The sequence below is a fragment of the Arvicanthis niloticus genome, chromosome 21 (assembly GCF_011762505.2).
Source record: "Arvicanthis niloticus isolate mArvNil1 chromosome 21, mArvNil1.pat.X, whole genome shotgun sequence".
Classification (NCBI taxonomy): Eukaryota; Metazoa; Chordata; class Mammalia; order Rodentia; family Muridae; genus Arvicanthis; species Arvicanthis niloticus.
The window spans coordinates 15,959,321-15,975,447 of record NC_047678.1 but is presented as its reverse complement, the minus strand read 5'-3'; the positions used below and the strand labels follow the sequence as shown (position 1 = coordinate 15,975,447).

Sequence of the window (16,127 nt, the reverse complement as noted above, 5' to 3'; positions counted from 1 at the left end):
TTCTCTCCCACCACTTTTCTTCCCTTGATTGAAGAGAAGATTGATGTTTCATAAACATCTAAACTCCTGTTGGGGAGAGGCAGTTTTTATTTTTAATAATTTTGCAATGTCTTTGTGTGTGCATGTGTGTACACTCATGCGTGCCTAGGAGCATGGTGAGAGAGGAGAAAGGTGCCTGTGTGGAAGGTAGAGGTCAGTTCTCATACCTTGCTGAGGTAGGGTCTTGTTATTTCTGCCATACTGTATACTCCAGGATAAATGACTAGCAAGTTTCCCAGTGATTCTCCAATCTGCCTCACTTAGTGCTAGGAGTGCTAACATTACAGACATGGGTCACTGGGTCACCATGTTCAGTATTTAATCATGGTTTCTAGGGTTGAACTCAGGTTGTCAGGCTAACATGACATTGATTTTATCTTCTGAGCCATCTTTCCAACCCCAGTTGTCTGTCTTTAGACTATATCATGAATTTATTCTCTTTGAAAAGTTTTAAAATTATATTTATTATTTGTATATGTGTCACACATGGATGTCACAGCAGTCAGTTGGAAGTCAGAACAACTTGTGGTTGTTTCTTTTAGGCATATAGGTTCTTGGGATCAAACGGGTCATCAGGCTTGGCACAGGTACCTTTACCTACTGAGCCATCTCACTGGCCCACAGTTAGCTCTTTTAGTGGTCTTCACAGAATTGTAAAACAAATTTTAGTTAGGCATAGTGATGCATACCTGTAATCACAGCACCCAGGAGGGTTACAAGTTTGAGGTCAGTCTGGAATACATTGCAAGACATTGTCTCCAGTAAAATATGAATCTCCAGTAAAATATTAAATTTTACTCTTTCTTCTATTTTCTTTCTCTGTTACTGAGTTTTGCAAAGTTGGGTTGCTATTTTTTAGGGGGGGTAGGTGGAGGTGGGTATAGACTTTTAGATTGTTATCCATTGCAAGGGTGTGTGATCTGTGAGCTTTGTGTATGTTTAGCCAGAAATCTTAGGATGACTATATAAAGTGGTCTACTAGCATGCTACAGGGACTGTTCATCATGTGAACCTTAGGTCATTCTAAGTGATTCATTTTAAGAAATAGAATAAGAAATTCTGATCTTTTTAAAGTCAGTACTGGCTTTAAAATCCCAGCACTTGGGAGACAGAGGCAGGAGGATCTCTGAGTTTAAGGCTAGCCTGGTCTAAAGAGCAAGTTCCAGAGCAGCTAAGGCACAGTTATATAGAGAAATCCTGTCTCGAAAAAGCAACCAAACAAAACAAACCCCCATAGTGTCGGTATTTACTCTTATTGTTTTAAAGGTACATTCTGAATATGGTTTGACCCTTTGTGTTTTGATAGTCAGTAGTTACACTGTGCTGTAAATAGAATAGAGCCTTCACACTGTGCATCTGTGTATTTTGTTCTAAGGAGCTGTAACTAGAACACCATTGTTTTTATTGTTGCTTTTAACCTATTTTCTGGTTATGTCTTGCTGACTCTTAAATCTTGCTCTAAATATGCTTTCCTGTACCTTACCGTTTTCTTCTAATTCCTAACTAGATAATACATTCATTGTTAACTGTTAGGTGAACACATATGTTCTTGCTGGTGTTTGATGGCTTGAATTTTGTGTGGTGGGCTTGTCTGACAGACTTTCTATTGAGATTTTAGTTTGGCTGAACCCTAATACTTGAAAAATTGTGACAGAAAATTCTTATTTAAAATGTCTTATTTCACAGCTAAAAGTTATGAAGTTTCAAGATGAATTGGAATCTGGAAAGAGACCTAAAAAACCAGGCCAAAGCTTCCAGGAGCAAGTAGAGCACTACAGAGACAAGCTGCTGCAGCGGGTAAGCAGTAACTGTACTCAAGTGTGCATCACCAAGTTACGTCGTTCGGCTTCGTAGACTGTTGGGATAATCGAATTCCAGATGATAGCTTCTGATGCACAAACATTGAATGACGATTAGAAGTACTTTATCTGGATACTACCCATAGATTAGGCAATCTTGTTAAGAACGTACTTTCAGAACTGGAAAACCCTATGGGAAGATATTACATTGACGATAGCAAAAAACCCATCAATTCTAGGAAGTCACACAGGTGAAGGTAGAGATGAGGTTTGGGAAATACTATTGGGAGATTCATCTCCAAGAAGGTGTAGTAAGAGGTAGAGCACCTACCACATCTGGGACATCTGGGCTTCAGTACAGTGAATGTCCAGAGCACCAGAACAAAGGCCCATATGGTGCCTGTTGAAATGCCCAGGACTTCTGTCGGAACTGCTGTTTGATCTGTACCTTGGCCATCATTACAATGGCAATAACAGTATCAAACAAGAAAGGGCATGCCCAAGAGCTTACAGTTACAGAGTTGGTGGCAGGGAGCTGCCCGGTAAAGTGACTGTTGAACTGTGCAGACCGATGGGACCCCATGCCATTCTCTGCTGTGTGCCACGAGGGTTTTCTCTAGTAGATCTAGTGTTAGTATTTTTGCTCTGTGGTGTTAAGTCAGAAAAAATAAGTCAGTTTAAAATAGTTTAACTGTAGTATAGTTTTTATAAAATGTGCAGTCAATCAGAAAATAATTTTTATCATTTAGGAAAATGTATACTACACATCATTAAGGGAAGTTGGTCTCCTTAGTACTTCTTTAGATTTATATTCTGCGATGTAGTTGGAAAAAAAAAAGATAAATGAGATTTATAGTATGGTCCTAGTTGTCTGTGCCCCTTGATTCCCTTTAGCCATGGTATCAGGTTATTAGTGTGCATGGACGATTTCATGTTGATGTTTCCTGCATCTCAGTGGTAACACACTAAAAAGGGATAGATAATACATCAGTTACAAGTTTAGTCTCCTGTATGCCATGACTGTTAATTAGAGACAAGATTGTGTTTTTAGAAGGCCTATATTGAAGGTCAGCTAACTGTGGTCTTTGTAAGTAAATTTACTAGAACATAGCTATGCCTCTTCACCTAGGTATTTTCTGTGTGGTTTTCTTGTTGCTATGGTGCCGTTGAGCAGCTGTTAAAGGATTGTCTATGATCCAGAAGACATAGTGGGTTCTTTTGGTCTGGCAACATTTTTGATGCATGCCAGTCATAAATTCCATTTCTGTTATTAAAGAACTAAGTTGGTTCAGTATCTTTAGGCACTACTTTATCATTAATAGAAATTAGAATTTTTGTTCGGAAGTGGCAGTTAGGAGAAGTAGAGACGAGCTTTTTCTGGTTTATATAATTATGTCATGTAATCAGTTTGTAAGTTAGGATCAAATTTCTTTTTATAATTACTTATAAAATTTTTGGTAAGAACTCATTTATTAAGTGAGCCTGTTATATATAGGCAGAATTGCCTTTCTTCAGTCTGTGTTGGGAAGGTCATTATGTTAGCTTTTTCTGGTGTGTTTGTTTCTTCTTCCCCTTCCCATCTTCCTCGTTCCTTCCCTCCGTACTTTCCCCCTCCCTCCCATTTTGATGTGGTAGGAATGAAGGGGCAGGAGCTCTTTGACTATTCCTGACTATCTAGTGTGACTGTGGTTATTGTGGGTAACCTTCCTGAGTCTCGTGGTCCATATCTAGACTGAGAGGAATAGTGTTGTAAAGGATCACGTGATGATTTGGTGTGTGGGAAATTGTCACCGTATTATTTAGACTTTGATAAACAGTCGATATTTAGCTGCTATACAAAGATAATGGTGATGACAATGACGATTTAGTTGATAAGAATGACTAGTTAGCTGCCTGAAAGGGCAGGTGTTTTTTGAAAATGAGATCATCCTTTAATTAGTATTTTAAAAATTCCTAAAAGAAAATACATGGTTAAATACATGGGATGGACTAGAATGATAATCTTTTTAAACAACTTAATATTTTATTTTTAAAAAAACAGGAGAAGGAGAAAGAATTAGAAAGAGAACGAGAAAGAGACAAAAAAGATAAAGAAAAATTGGAATCTCGATCCAAAGACAAGAAGGAAAAGGACGAATGTACTCCTACGAGAAAAGAAAGGTAAAGTATTTCAGTTATCAGTAACAATGTAGTTTTCACAGTAAACATGTTTGGTTTCTGCCTGTAGGAGGCAGAGTTAGCTGAGACTCTGGGCCGTCAGTTGCCACTTGGCTTAAGTAATTAGGACATCATCTCTTTACTTGGTTCATATGGTATCCTTAGCCTTAGTTCACTGCAGGACTTGAGTTACACTATCGGGTGTCAACCTCGTGGCTTAAATAACAGCTTGTTATATCTCCTCGTGCTGCCACTGTGAGCATCTTGTTTTCTGTTTTGAAAGGAGATTAGACGAGACCGTGACTTGCTTATCATATTAAGTGATTTGTTTTAACTTTTCTCTTTTGAGTTTTTTAGCTTTCTTAACTTTTAGCTTGTTTAGTTGGGGTGGTGGTGGTAGAATATTCCTGCCACTGTACTCCTGTGGAGGCAGATGGCACTTGTGGGGGTTCCTTCCTTCTGCCATGTAGGTCCCAGAAGATCAAAATCAGTAAGAGAGTTCAATGGCGGTGGTGGTGGTGGTGGTGGTGGTGGTGATGGTGATGACAGTGGTGACGCTTGCGAGCTGAGCCGCCTCACTGGAGCATGCTCCTTGCTTTCATAGTTCTAAGTGCCTAATGTACTGAAGCATTTGCTTTCCTAAACAGAATCAAAGTTTTCCACATTAAAAAAGTGGTTGCAAATGAGAAACCTGGCTTAATCACTCTGTATATACTTATAAATAATATAATTACACTAATTGGTCTTTTATACCAATTATGTATAGAATTTGGTTATGTATATAATTTAGTTTTATAGAAAAGTTACAAAAAATCATATAAATAATCTACCTACATTCTCCACCTATTAAAATGCTTCTGTTTCCTCCTTTCCACTTCACCTTAATTATAATTAGCCAGTACAGTGTCCTGTTCTCTGAACTGTATTGTTTAACTTTAGTAAAAGAATCACATTAAGACATTAGCATTGAAAAAAAAAAATCTTCATTGTTTTCCAATCCAGAAAGGTCAGGCTTATTTCATCTTTCTCTTTTTACAGCAAAAGAAAATTGAATTTAGTTGAGTTCATTTGTTTTGGGGCAAGGTGTCTAAAACTTGTTCCTTAAAGAAAGGACAGTCAACAATGTTGGAAAATAATGCTAGAATGTCGAGTAAGAGTTAAGTCAGTGTAAGCTGGGAGATACTAGTAGCTAGTTAGTAAAATTGAAGACTGGAATGCCTAGGTCTTTGTCACTTAGAGAGTGTTTATGTGCTTTGTTTTGTAGGAAGAGACGACATAGTACCTCCCCCAGCCCATCTCGAAGTAGCAGTGGTCGTCGAGTGAAATCCCCATCACCCAAATCAGAGCGGTCTGAACGGTCAGAAAGGTCTCATAAGGAGAGCTCACGGTCCAGGTCCTCTCACAAAGACTCTCCTAGAGACGCTAGCAAGAAAGCCAAAAGGTGAGTGCAAGTCAGTCGTACCTGCTCAGTTCCACAAGCTTCCAAATTATGTGCTTGGCACATTGTTTGTTTGTTTGTTTGTTTATTTTTTAAGGATTTGAGAAAAACAGAGAACTAGCACTTTTATTTTGGGTTCTCTCTCTGTTCCTCCCTCAATTTTTATCATGATTCAAGTATAGAAGAATTCTAGTCAGTTAAAGACTGACTAAGGATTTTTCACTACTGGGGACTTGGGGAGATGTGTTGATTCTTTTCTTTGTTTCTGTATAATAAATAGACCTAGATTTTGTCAAAGCTGAAAAAGAATACCCCTTCCCAACAGAAGTAAGTGTTTGGGTAAGGAAATAGAATACTATTTATTGTCTCTTCAGTATGTATTCTAACATTTTATGTATTTCATTTAAGCCTTTTAGTCTTACAAAAGTCGTTCATAAATGTAGTTGATGTTACAGAGGGGCATTTTCGTAAGAGCTGCACCTGAATTTATATGCTACTACTTCATTATCATAATCATTTCTGTAAAATCTTTATGAGATAGACTTTCTTTTTTCCTCACTTGTATGCATGTGTGTATGTGTAGATGTATATTTATGTGTTTTTTTGTTTTTTTTTTTTTTTTAACAAAACTTAACAAAATTCCTGGTGCCAGATGTAGTGGCAGATGCCATTAATCCTGTTACCTGGGAGGCACAGGCCAGCTAGGGCTGCATAGTGAGACCCTGTCTCAACAACAACAGATTATGTTGTTTTAAATGATGGCCTTGAATGAAAATACTTTTTCTCTCAAAATTATAGACTACACAGCTTCTTTGCTTTTCAAGTTGCATGAATGTTTTAGTTGGCTCTTTGAACTTTATTTTGTGGATTAGAGGTTCAGATTTGGGGGGTGGAGTGTCAGTTCCCTGGGGAGCTTATTAAAAAAACACACATTCTTGTTGGAGCAGGAGAAAGGCTCAGAAATCTGTCTTTTAAAACAAATACTGTACTGATTACTCATGAATAGTAAGTACAGAATAAATCCATGTGTGTGTACATAGTAAAGAATAAATTTGAGTTTGCTGTTTTATTTAGTTAGTGGTTTATATGCCCTCTTAGAACACATTTTAAGTCAGGTAAGAATGTAAGCAGTTTTGTTAGCTGGTTACTTAAGCATTGTTCCTGTTTGTTTACAGGTCACCGTCTGGTTCAAGGACACCTAAAAGGTCTAGGCGGTCTCGGTCTAGGTCCCCTAAGAAATCAGGGAAGAAATCCAGATCTCAGTCCCGCTCTCCACACAGGTCTCATAAAAAGTCAAAGAAAAACAAACACTGACGTATATTTTTAAGATGCTGTCACTTATTGGAAATGCAAGTTTGTTTTGTGCCTGAATGGTTTTTTTTGTTTGTTTGTTTGTTTTTAATAAAAAAAACCATACACACAAAAACAAAAAAAATTCTAATGAAAGAGCATTCCTGGGTTTTGTTTGTTTGTTTGTTTGTTTGTGAATGCATGTGTAAACTCATGAGTAACTGCATCTGTAGCCCCGTCATTGTTTTATATTGTATAAATTACTTTTGTTGTGGCTGTTTTCTCAAGATGAAATTTTTATTGTGCTAATGAATTTCATCAAAAATGTGTCCATTGGATCTGCTGGCAGTAGTAGTATTTTGTTTTAGGATGTTGTGACTTAGACACATAATACAGATGTCTTCCCCCCTTTTGTAGCTTTGACAATTTGAATTAGATTTCAAATAAAATCTGAACAGAAAACTATAATGTTGTTTTTTTGCCCAGTTGGTGACACCAAGTCCCTTAAAGACCTACTAAATGAATTTGGCACCATTGCTGTTTCTTATCCCTAGTGCACTTTATAAACTCCAGTGTCAAGTAGCTAGTGTTTTATAATTGCTAAAATGACTTTCAAAAGTTTAGGGACCCAACACTCCTGTTTGTAGGTTTTGCTTATCTGTTTCTGTAAAAAGGGTTTCATACCCAGAGATGAGAAGGTTTGAATGAGAGGGTCTGATGTGTATCTGTTACTGTAGTGCCTGGTTAAGACAGTTCTTTTTTTTCTCAAAGAAGCAACATGACTTCAAAACACTCAGCCCATCTTCTGAGTAACTAACGTATTTAGGGTAAATTAATTTTTATCTTCTATCATGAAACAAGTTTATTTATAAAAGGTTTTATAAAAAGTTTACCATAGAATTCTTTTGTAATAGTTGCCTTTTTATAATTGTCTGTAGGTTATCTTTAAAACACTGGTATCATGATATTTGTACAAATTTGTTTGAAACAGCTTTTTGTTTTGAAGGATTTGGTTTGAAGTACAGCTTTAAATAAAAATTCAAAAATTAAATGGTTTTCAGGCAATTTTAACATCCAATGGTTCATAAATTCAAGGCGCAAAAAGTTGACTTAAACCAGTGTTGAATTCTATTATAAACAGGAACAAACTTGGCTGTGGTCTGGGGAAGAAATAGGAAAACTTGTGAATGTTGATCACAGTCCCGCAGAGAATATGATGTAATAAAGGCCATGTGGACTTGAACTGACGATAGTGTCTGTCAGTCAGTCTTGCTTTCAGGTTTCCATCTAGGTACTTTATGGAGTGCTTTATGTTTTTCTGCAATAATGGATTGTTTGGATTTAACTTTTTTAAAATTTTTTTCACCTTGTTTACTTAATCTTGCCCAATCACAAAATAAGGTGTCTTCTACCTGTGATTCGGGGAGTAGTCACATCAGCTGTACAGTGTCTTCTACCTGTGATTCGGGGAGTAGTCACATCAGCTGTACAGTGTCTTCTACCTGTGATTGGGGAGTAGTCACATCAGCTGTACAGTGTCTTCTACCTGTGATTGGGGAGTAGTCACATCAGCTGTACAGTAAGGCATGTCCTTTCCTTATCCAGCACGTCTGCAGCAGCTTTAGAAGTGAGCCAGTCATGCTGCTTTACATTGTGGTTCTTAGCATGAAAATACTATTCAGGCCTTTGTTTACCTACTTTATTAAACAATGTTAATTCCTTAAAGTTGCTCAGAGCAATTAATATGAACATTTGGTGCTGATTCTTAAAGATACAGCCATTAAAAGAGGAACACATTTTTCTCCTGTGTTCATTGTCTGGGAGAATGCCATTTTATATCATCTTTCTTTTAAGAAAAATGGTGTTAAATTGCTGGTGGTTGTGGTATTCCTCATTCCCTGGGTCTTTAGATAGACAAAGAAATAATTGGTCAGAAAGTGATTTTCTTTTTTCTTTTTTTAGGCAAATTATGAAGGATAATTACTTTTCTCTCTTGATTACAACACTTTAGCTTGGTTTGGGGTGTTTATTTGTAGTGTTTTCTACTGCAATTAATCCATATTGTAAGTATTATAATTAATCTCGGAATGGATAAAACTGGCTTCCTTTTGGGTAGGTGAACAATTACTTAGACCTGATAGAATAAGTTTTGGAGTTCTTTAATGTATATGTTAGGTTGCTTTGGATTTTGCTTTCTTGAATTGTAAATATCATTAACTAGATTCATCCTCTCTCTCTCTCTCTCTCTCTCTCTCTCTTTCTCGGAAGTATCTAGAATAAACTGTTAAAATTCACAGTGGATTCAAGTGGCACACACTTGTTATTCCAGCATTAAGACTACAGGACTGTAAGCTCAGGAGCTTTGAGCAATAGAGAGAGAGAGATCCTGTCTCAAAAACAAGGTCCCTGTAAATTTAATGGGATCAGAAGCGGGTCTTACGAGAAGGAAGCTATTCTGCATATTTTTAAAAAAAATAATAGCGTAGTTTTCATATCTAAAGAATAATAGCATAATTTCTGTGAGCTAAAGTGTTGATAAATGATCTGAGAGTTACAGGGGAGATGGTTCTGGCACAGCTGTGGGCCTCTACTACTTGTATGTGCGAGGAGATGCTCTGTGTCCATCCTACATCGTTCCTAACACAGGATTCCCGCCAAGGTGATACCATTTGCTTCTCTCTACATAGTTGTAGAAATAACATGTTGGTTGATTCCTTACCAAAGAGAGACCTCTGACTGAAGAGGATTGTGAGGGTAGTGTTCTTTGGCGTTGTATTTCCGTTTTCTGTGAGTCAGCTTGTGGAGGTTTCTAATTGTAGTGAGTTAGAGATTAAGGAACTAGGGACACAGAAAGCCTGATCTCAAAGGATCCTTTTATTTGGTTCACAATATTTTTGGCTTTTTTGCTAAATTTTGCTGAAATTGTTCTATGCTGACCTAATTTTCTTTATTGCAGACCATTCCTATGGGCTTAACCTGAGAATTGTATTCTAGTTAAAGAGTGTTGGAAGGAATACTTCCTTCTCACCTATGTATTTTTCCCATTCTTTAATATTCTTGAGTACTTGAAAAATACCTTAAAAGAAATTTTGTTCATGATCTAATGTATGTTTAATTAAAAATATCCTGTACACTTGCTTTGATGGCAGTGTAAGTTCTGAGAAATTGAATATCATGGTAATAGTTTATCATGGTTAAAAATAAGGAGAGATAAACCTGTTGCCAAAATGAGTTAACCTATTCCGATGACCACAACTATGTGATTTCTTTAGCAGAGAAAGTTGTTTTTAAAAATAAACTACCGCTTTTTAAAAACACTGCATTTTCAAAATAAGCTTTTGTTTGTTGTTTCCCTCTTCTGACTTTTAATAGACAAGCCTAGGAAAACTCGAATGCAGGTATTTGTTAAGACAGTATAAAATTAAAGAGTCCTGTGATGAAAAGCTCACATTAACAAAATGTTTAGGGTTTTCACGTGTGTGTTTCGGAATAGATTTTAGGGAGTGCTTATTATTATGTTGTATTTTTACTGTTTTTGTTACCCGCTTCCTAAGATTTAGTTAATACAGGAAGACAAATCCTAGTGGTAGACTAAGAGGTGGGACTGTGCTGCTGTTCAAAGTGAGCCTGTTCAAATGCCTGTTTATTCAGTACCACCTCCTGCTGTTCTAGTGTAAATGAATTATGTGTGTGTGTCTAGTTTTGTAGATAAAATGTCCTCGTTTACTTTTGTATGTAATTGTCCTTAGAGTATCAGTGTTTTTATTCTTTTAACCTCAGCTCTTGTATGTTGTGTCTCTAATTTGAAATAGCAGAGAAGACAGATTTGCAGAAATGGCTCAGCTGAAATGCTCTGCAGTGGAGCAGATGCCACGGAAGGCTAGTGAGGCTGCCTTCCGGATGAGACTGGCGCCTTACAGTTTTCTACGGAAAGATTAGTTGCAAACAAAGCTTGTAGAATTCACTTTGTTGTTGTTTTCCTTTACCTTTTAATTAACTTAAATAAAACACGTTATTTTCATAGTAAATTTAGACTGCTTATGTAGTTTTCTGTACATGATTTTCTAACAGGAACCCTATATGGTAATCTAACTTCCAGCAGTTTTCTCCGATGCAGACTAGCGATGGGAGGAGCTTTGTCTGTTCATTGTGGCAACAGAGCCACTATGTTTTATGCAGTAAAACTCCTACCAGATAGTTTCGTGATAGGTGATTTTCTACTAATTAGGACATTTCATACCTTTATTTTCTTTTTTAAGGAAGTCTATTCTGTTTATTTCACTGAGGAAAACTTCAAACCCCCAGCATACAACAATGGCCATCTCACCACTAACCTATAAAATATCAGCTAGTTAGCACATCTGTTCTGTTTTCAAACATAACATGGCATCATCACACTAGAAACTCCTGGTTCCTTTTTAAGGTGTTTATTTTTAGTTGTGATAAAATGCTCTTGACAAAACTTACCAACTTAAGCATTTTTAACTGTACAGTTTGCTGGTGTTAGGTATGCTCACGTTGCTGTGCAACCAGCCTCTATACCATTGGAAAACTGAAACTCTGTACCCGGGTCCCTTCTCCCCTCCTCCGCCCTATAGCCATATGCTACTCTGTTGCTGTTTGACTAATCTAGAAAGTGAAATATAAACATCATTTCATTAAAATTCTTAACTATTTGTACAACTTGGTGTGCTCTGTGGTCTCTTTAGTGGTTTGTATGATGTAATTTCACACCAGCACGTCATAGCCTGGGATACTAAAATACACTTAGGAAGCAAACTGATTTTGAAACTGCAGTGGATTAATATTAATGAGCATGTTCAGATGCTCATCTGGTTTGTTTATTGCCTTGTGGAAAGGAGCGGGGCTTTTCAGTACCCGCTGAGCTTTGCACTTGCTTTGAGACTTATTTTGCTACCAAAAAAGGGAAAGATAAATTGCTGGTTTTGTTTTTAAATGTTCTTTTTCCCCATCTTAGAAAACACAATATTTTCAAATCATTTTAGAATGAAGAATGTCCTTTTGCATCTTTAAAACTTGGTGTTGCGTAACATATAGCGATAGAGGGGGAGGCAGAGAGAGAGCCTCGACTGTGGACTCTGTGGGTGTGTGTGATGTTTGTTTCTTCTCACCTAGAAAGCAAGGATGATAACTTTAGTTACTATAAGGTGCAGCCACGTGTACACTACCAGTTTAGAGCTGTCTTTAGTGATACTTAATAACACTCAGTGTTCCTGGGAACTGAAGCATCCAGTAGTTAAGCAGAAACAAATTCCAAAACACTCAAATATTTTTAATAATAAAAAATAATTACATTTGGTTAACTTTCTTAAACTCTGGTCTGTTGGTGTGTGTGTTGCTCAGTACTGACCACTTGGTGATGTGTTAGCCCAGGATAACGTTTTGTTCTCCCTTCCTTTTGAAGAAAACATTCTTGTTAATGTCTGGCATGGTGGTACATGCCTTTATTCCAATTGGAAGGCAGAGGCAGGGAAGTTTGAGACCAGCCTGGTCTACATAGTGAGTTTCAGGCTAGGTAGAGTTACATGGTTAAGACTCTGACTCAAAATAATAATATAAAGTAAAGATACCTTCTGTCAGTTGTGAGGAATTCCACTGGTCAAGATTTCTAGAAGGAAATCTGACTATGAGCGGCTGAAATATGGTGTGGCATGAACCTGGTGAAGAAGGGTTGGAATCTCAAGCATGGGATTTGTTGTACAAGTTCAAGGTTAGAAAATGTCTACACAGATTAACAGAGCTGAGCAACAATACGCACTTTTCGTAAAATTGACAATAAAGTCCACTAAGAAAATAAAGAAGGGACGTGCAGGTGTGATCACACTAGTATTTTATATGTATCTGCAAGTTGGAATCATAGCTTTAGGTTATGCAAGAAGAAATGCGCCCTGAAACTACTTTTAGAATAGATCTGTAACTCGATGGAATTTGAAAAGGAAATCACACTTTAAATTCTATTCAGAAATAACAGCTTTGTTGTAATGTCCCCAGGACTTTGGCAAAGCTCCTTTGGAGTTCTCAGAGGTGTAAAACATGAATTTGGAGGAGCCTGCCTGCCTGAAACACCACCCTGAATAAACACCTCATTGCAGAGAGCAGCTGAATATTCCCATTATGAGAAGTGGTGTGAGCTGATTTTTTTGTTTATTTCTTTCAGTGTATTTTACAGCACTGTGCTACTGGGTATGACCAGTGTGTTAAAGGGTTCAGGAAACTGCTTTTCACCAAGTTTGCTGTGCTAACATTCCAATAAAGGCTGCATCTTCACAGGCCTCTCCTGGAGTGGAGTGAGGTGTTAGACACTAGAAAGTGTTTTATTAATAAGGAGCTATTTTTTCTAATTGCCATACTACTTAGCTAACATGAATATAAGCCCTGTAAGTTGCAAAATTAGATGCATGTATAGCTTATGTTTTACAGAATGCATTCTAAGAATGTGTTTTTTTACAGAATGTTCTATAGTATGCCCAACACTGCCAGTTCTGTATACGTAAGTGCCACAAGGCAGAGATACGACTCATCAAATATTTCCCAAGAAGCATTTACATCTGTGTCTAAAAATAGTGGTTTAATTCTGAATTGATTGCCCTGAAAGTGTGCTTAATTTGACTTAAATAGCAGGTATGTTACAGAAAGTCTTCAAGTGGGGAATGATCATTTTACTTGTTTGTTCTCATGATTGACATAAGAACTTGTTAAAGCTTCCCAGAATATTTGCATATATTTTGGAATGAAATCTAGTGAAACCTTTACTTTGTGAATATTAAATGATAAGACCAGAATTAACAATTGTTGGGAGTGGGAGAAGGTCTGTCTGGTGTTAAGAATTATGCTGCCTACTCTGTATATTACATCTGTTTGTAAGAGTCAGGACTTGGCTGTCTACAGTAGCTCTCTCTAAAATATCCATGGTTATAATCATGGCACAGGTACTGACAGTATCCTGTTAGCGAAGAGTTCGTGTGATTTTTGGTGCCAGACGCCACAGTGGAATTCAAAGTCCTTAGTGACACAAACTGCCAGTTTTCCAAGAACCTTCTACCAAGAACCTTGAGGAACTCAGTAATGGGAGGGACTAGCTCCCAAATTGAACAGGATGGTTTTGGATGGCAGAATGTTCTTGAAAATGGAAAACAGTATGATAGGGAAAAAAATGTGTTCAAAAGGAGGTTGGTAGTGTCTGAGCTGAGGGTTCAGTAGCTTGGGAATGGAGACTGAGCTGGCTGGGAGTTAACTTGTCTTAAGGGGTCACAGTCCCCCTGCACTGACAAACCAGAGGCACTGTGGCAACGGTAGGAATGGAGCTTGGTACAAGACGAGGCTGGGTAGAGCCTGGCGTTTTATGCAAGGGAAGCAAGATGCAGTTTGAAAAGATCACTCTGATCACCGTGCAGACAGGATGGGAAAGAGGAGAGCACCGGAAACCAGAGAGGAGCCGGGTTAGATGTGATCGTGCATAAGGTATCTAGCACTGCCCCAGCATGTGGGGCTCTCTAAATAATTTAAGTACGCTCATCGTTTCCTGCCCACAGCAGACCGTCTTCACCCAGATTGACTTCACTTAGCTTCTTACGCAGACCTGCCAGCAAACGAGCAGGACTTCTTGCTCTTGCTGTCACATGAGGAAACTGTCTACTACACGGTGATCCTTTCTGTCTTCAGTTCACTGCCGTCTGCCGCCACCACCTCCCTCCGGCTACCCAGCAGAGGGTTAGTAGAGTATTTAGAAAACCGACTTGTGGGATTATCTATGTTGGGCTAAGGAGGCTTCTTTGCAGGAGCCCTTCTCAAGTCCGTGCAAACCCTGGTCTCAGGTAGAGGAGGCATTTCTGAACCTGATTTCAGGAGGCTAAAGCCCTGCTAGACACACTTTGGAAAACTCTTTGGAACTGGGTAGGCAAATATTTTTTCAGGCTGTCTTTTGGTTAAAAGTAGATGGTCTCTAGTTATATTAAAAATGAATTCTCTTGGAAGACAGAGAATTGACAGTGTAGCTGGAAAATCAGGTGTGGGGCATTGCAGGACTGGGGAGAGCAGCAGACTTAGGAACCAGTCAAGGGCAATCTGGCAGGTCCCTGCCAGGGGTGGTTGAAGCTCCAGTCTTCAGCCTCTTGTTTTGGCTAGAGGTTCAGATTCCAGGAAGGGACTGACTGATAGATAGATTCCCCTCTGCCCCCAGTCAGTGTTGAGAACTGTAGGGCACTTACGATTAGATCATTATTATAGTTTACTTTGCCAGTACCCTGCTAGCATCTTTCCTTCGTTTCTTTCCTTCTGTTCCACACAATGCTGTGATGACTGCCACTATGTCTGATACCTTTATTAGTACTCATGAAGAGTTTGGAGTTATATTTACATAGGGGAACTATTGGGTCAAAGAATATAAACATTTTAAAGTTCGGTGATGCATATTATCAGCTTTGAAAAAAAAGACAACAACCCCCAAGTAACAACAACAACAAAAAACCCCAAACAACAACAAAAACCTCATTGTTTTATACCTGTAATGTTGGGACATGAATGTGTACCACGCCTCTGCCAGCACTGGGAATTTGTGACACACTGTTTTTTAAAAGGAATCCAAATTGGATGAAATTACTTGTTCCCAGCTGGGGAGATTTCTGGTCCCTGTGAAGCAGGGGAGATTTTGGCAGGCTCTCTAGATGACTGAAGTAACTGGTTTAGTCATCTGGAGAAATCTGTGGGTCTAGAGCAACCCCACTTGCATAAACCATGCTGAGTGGCAGCCATGTCCCTAGATACTCGCTGATTTCCTCTGACAGCTGAGGCACAGAGCCAAAGACACCCAGCGTGAATCTTTTGTAGCCCGTTTCCCCACTGTACTATTTATAAAGAGAGAAACTATATAATAACTTCAATGCATGTCTTTGAATGACTTCACCTGTTTTCACTTTTCATGTGTAATGTTGTTGGTTGGTTTTGTGTATGTGTAGATATGTAGCTCTGTGTATGTGTGTGTTGCCAGGTATTCAGACATTCAGAAGGGAATACATTTCTGATGTTAAAAAAAAAAACAAAAATCAAGCTGAGCTATAATTGTCCTCTTCTACAGGAGAGCTATCCAGTGGTTTCTAGCTTTCTGCTGTGCACTGGTAGATGGTTTGATGCATATTCTAAGTGACAATCAGGATGGAAGGCTCTGAAGCTCTTCTTCCCCAGGATCTCATCAGAAACTATAAATCCAACCTCCAAATCTTATTCTGTGCCTGTTATCTACAAAGTAGCAGGGATGGGCATCAACCGTGACCATGTGGAAGAGTAAAGCATCCCTCCCTTCATCACGAGTGAGGCTGCCCAAGCATGTGGTCAGAGCTTTGGTCTGGGTTGCCTCTTTCCAAATAGTGATCAGGTTGTCAGATTAA

The 16,127-nt window shown here is 38.3% G+C and overlaps 1 protein-coding gene across 7 annotated transcripts in view; it reads left to right on the top strand.

Moving 5' to 3' along the window:
• Nucleotides 1-7,191, top strand: part of U2surp (U2 snRNP associated SURP domain containing) — a 51,366-nt gene extending 44,175 nt beyond the window's left edge. For 6 of the 7 annotated variants that reach the window (XM_034484007.2, XM_034484012.2, XM_034484011.2 and 3 more), the window contains 4 exons: nt 1,726-1,836; nt 3,880-3,998; nt 5,260-5,436; nt 6,609-7,191. In XM_034484007.2, the coding sequence (XP_034339898.1) occupies nt 1,726-1,836; nt 3,880-3,998; nt 5,260-5,436; nt 6,609-6,747 (546 nt within the window). In that variant the 3' untranslated portion in view covers nt 6,748-7,191. The remainder of the gene's footprint in view (nt 1-1,725; nt 1,837-3,879; nt 3,999-5,259; nt 5,437-6,608) is intronic. The other variant, XM_076917947.1, reaches the window with a different exon arrangement.
• Nucleotides 7,192-16,127: the final 8,936 nt, after the last annotated feature.